The 2,702-nt window shown below is 42.3% G+C and overlaps 1 protein-coding gene across 1 annotated transcript in view; it reads right to left on the bottom strand.

Annotated features, from left to right (window-relative positions):
* The window catches only part of JARID2 (jumonji, AT rich interactive domain 2), a 45,723-nt gene that overhangs the window by 2,066 nt on the left and 40,955 nt on the right, over positions 1–2,702 (bottom strand). Inside the window, exons 13-14 of the mRNA XM_010024928.1 lie at positions 2,593–2,698; positions 985–1,092 (exon numbers count right to left, since the gene is read on the bottom strand). Coding sequence (XP_010023230.1) covers positions 985–1,092; positions 2,593–2,698 — 214 coding nt within the window. The remainder of the gene's footprint in view (positions 1–984; positions 1,093–2,592; positions 2,699–2,702) is intronic.

Genomic DNA, 2,702 nt, shown 5'->3' with positions numbered 1-2,702 from the left:
GAAAGAGTGGCTGGGAAAACCTCAACAGAACTAACAGCTCTGTGAGAACACAGCAGATAAGGGATTGAATTATCTCAAGAATGATAGAAGCACATTAAAATTTCTGAATAACTTTCTGCATTACAAAGGCAGTTTCACTGTTGTCTGGGCTTAGTAGGTTGTACTTGTTTAGATCTACAGTACCTGATGCCAGAACAGAGCCTACAACTCAAAATTAACAAAGACACATGGGCATGATCTTCCTCAGACTTACTTTGACATTTTGGGTTTCTTCCCCATACCTCTATGTGCACATAACCAGACACTGCAGAGAAGCCCATCTCAAAAAGCTACTTGCACCAGCGCTGATCTCCAAGAGCTGATTTTGTAATTTCTCCCACTGCTTTGTTACCTACCATTCAGGCTAACAGTGAAATGCTGTCCCACTCTTGATTCCCCACCCTTTCCCTTGTACATGGGAGACATGGAGCTAATCAGCCGGATGAGAAGGCATCCATCATTTGACTGTACTGTGGTGGGGCATTAGTCCAGAACCCAGACACTGTCCTAAATCACCAGCCCGAGCTCTGTGAATGTTCACCATCACATTTGCTTGATGCCATGACTGGACCTCTCATCTACAAGTACTCTACTAGTTTGCCTTAGAGAAGGTTCAAACTGGACTGGAGTTATCCACAGAGAAGTTACCCAGAAGTACAGAAGTTACAAGAAATTAACCAGACAAAGCACAGCTCCATGTTCTACAGCATCCCAAAGCACTAAATGCCTTCTCTGTTCTGTAACGTCTATGCTTTAGTTTTCATCTTTGTAATCATGTTTCCCTCTATTTCTTTTACTTAGATCATAATACAGCACCTTCGTCCCACATCAAAAAGACCCCAGCACAGTCTCCTGAGGTCTCAGTAGGACAAAGACAGAGTTAAGTGTACTCCTAAGTTTTCAGTGTCAAAGCTCACCAGGATCACAAAGCTACATCATACAGACCTCATCGTAACGGTACATCATTTTCAGTCCCCGACAAGACTTCTGTTTTTCCACATGCCGCAGGGCACACTCCAAGCAGAAGACAACATTTTCATTCTCCTGTACGACCTACATAAAAATGCAGGGGTAGGTGGGAGAAGCACAGTAAGCCCCAAATTGTAGCCATGTTACGCACAGAGTATTGAATTACTGTCTGGGATATTAAACCTGTATTTTACTATAAGTTAGAGGCATAAACAGGAAGTATTACACATTGTGAAATGATTCAAAATGTATAAGAAGAACGTACATATCCCTTTCTGAGTGCTAATGTTGGCAAATACATATGATTTATAAAAAAAAAAGCACCAATAGCAATGCTGGCCAAATCCGAAGAGTGATATATGCATAACTATCTAACACATAGCCTAAAGATTCCCTGAAAGCAGCCATTTCCCATTACTTTAAATGTTGTCTTGAATAAGGATAAAATCAGAAGCTTAGCCACAGGATTCCTCAGCTACCGTCTTATTCAGCAGAGGTCACATTTGCTCAGCTGGCCATCTGCCAAGCCTACACATTCCAGTTGGAATTTGACAACCAAGTTGATTTTTTTTGGTCCCTTCCTTACTACTGTTTTAAAAGCATGACAAGGAAAAATCCTTCCCTTGATTAGACTTACTCCAGAGCAAACAGGCCAGAATTAAGAGGGTTTGGTTGGTTATTTTTTTAAACAGGCTCATTTTAAAGTGACTTCAAATTAACGCTGCTTAAACAGCCATCCAAAGACATCTATAAACTGAGCGTATTCTATCTTAGGGGGGGAAACAGCTACATCTGACCATTTAACAGTTACATTGTCCTTCCATCAAAAATCTGACATTAATAACCAAAAAACCCCCAAAGATGACAGAGTAATTGGAATATGTCCAGAATATGGACTTGCACATACTGTATTATGTTTATTTAAATATCTGATCTTGGAATTAAGTGGTACTTGAGGTTGTGGGAGGAGGTTTTTTGATATTTTGAATTAAATTGCTGTATTTCTAGGTGTACTGCATACAGCTGAAAACCTGGAAGTGTCACCACAGTGCTTAGCACACCTTCAACAGCCAGTAGGCAATTACGTGTAAAAAGAGAGAAAGTTTATGGGCATGAATTCTCTTTCTGAACAGACAGGTTGGCAAACAGCATCTTAGCTTGACAGACAGAATACATCTACCCTGCAATTTGTCTTGCAGGGAAATTGTCGCAGCACAGGCTGTAGCTGCATGCCTGAGACTCGGGGCACATATTTGAGTTTCTAGCTCATCCCAGGAACTGTTCTGCCATGACTTACAACTACTGGCAACCAGCAGGTGTCTTTGTTACCTCTCCCAGTGCAGTGCAGACATTCAACTGAGTGACTAGTTCACCCCTTCTTTACAGGGGGAGGGAAGCTAGCTGACACTAACTGTTGTCTTCTGTCACTGCTGCCCAAGGCAGTAAATCGGCATCTCTGCGTCTTGTGTGGAGTGCATGAGATGACTCAGTAGTCATCTCCTGTCTCTCAAATGCTTATAGTCCATTACAGTACCTTACAACAGGGGGGACAGTACCCCAGAGGCGGCAAAGGACTTTACTCACCATGGAAAGGTAGCACAGGTGCTGACAAATCTGACATCTCCTCTCTGACGTTTCTAACTGCAACCACTTTCGAGGCTTTTTCTTTCCATCCATCCCTGCGCTGCTGCTGT

The sequence above is a fragment of the Nestor notabilis genome, unplaced genomic scaffold, assembly GCF_000696875.1.
Source record: "Nestor notabilis isolate BGI_N333 unplaced genomic scaffold, ASM69687v1 scaffold14642, whole genome shotgun sequence".
In the NCBI taxonomy this organism is placed as follows: Eukaryota; Metazoa; Chordata; class Aves; order Psittaciformes; family Psittacidae; genus Nestor; species Nestor notabilis.
The sequence above is the reverse complement of the archived record's forward strand: the minus strand, read 5'-3'. Positions and strand labels throughout refer to the sequence as shown.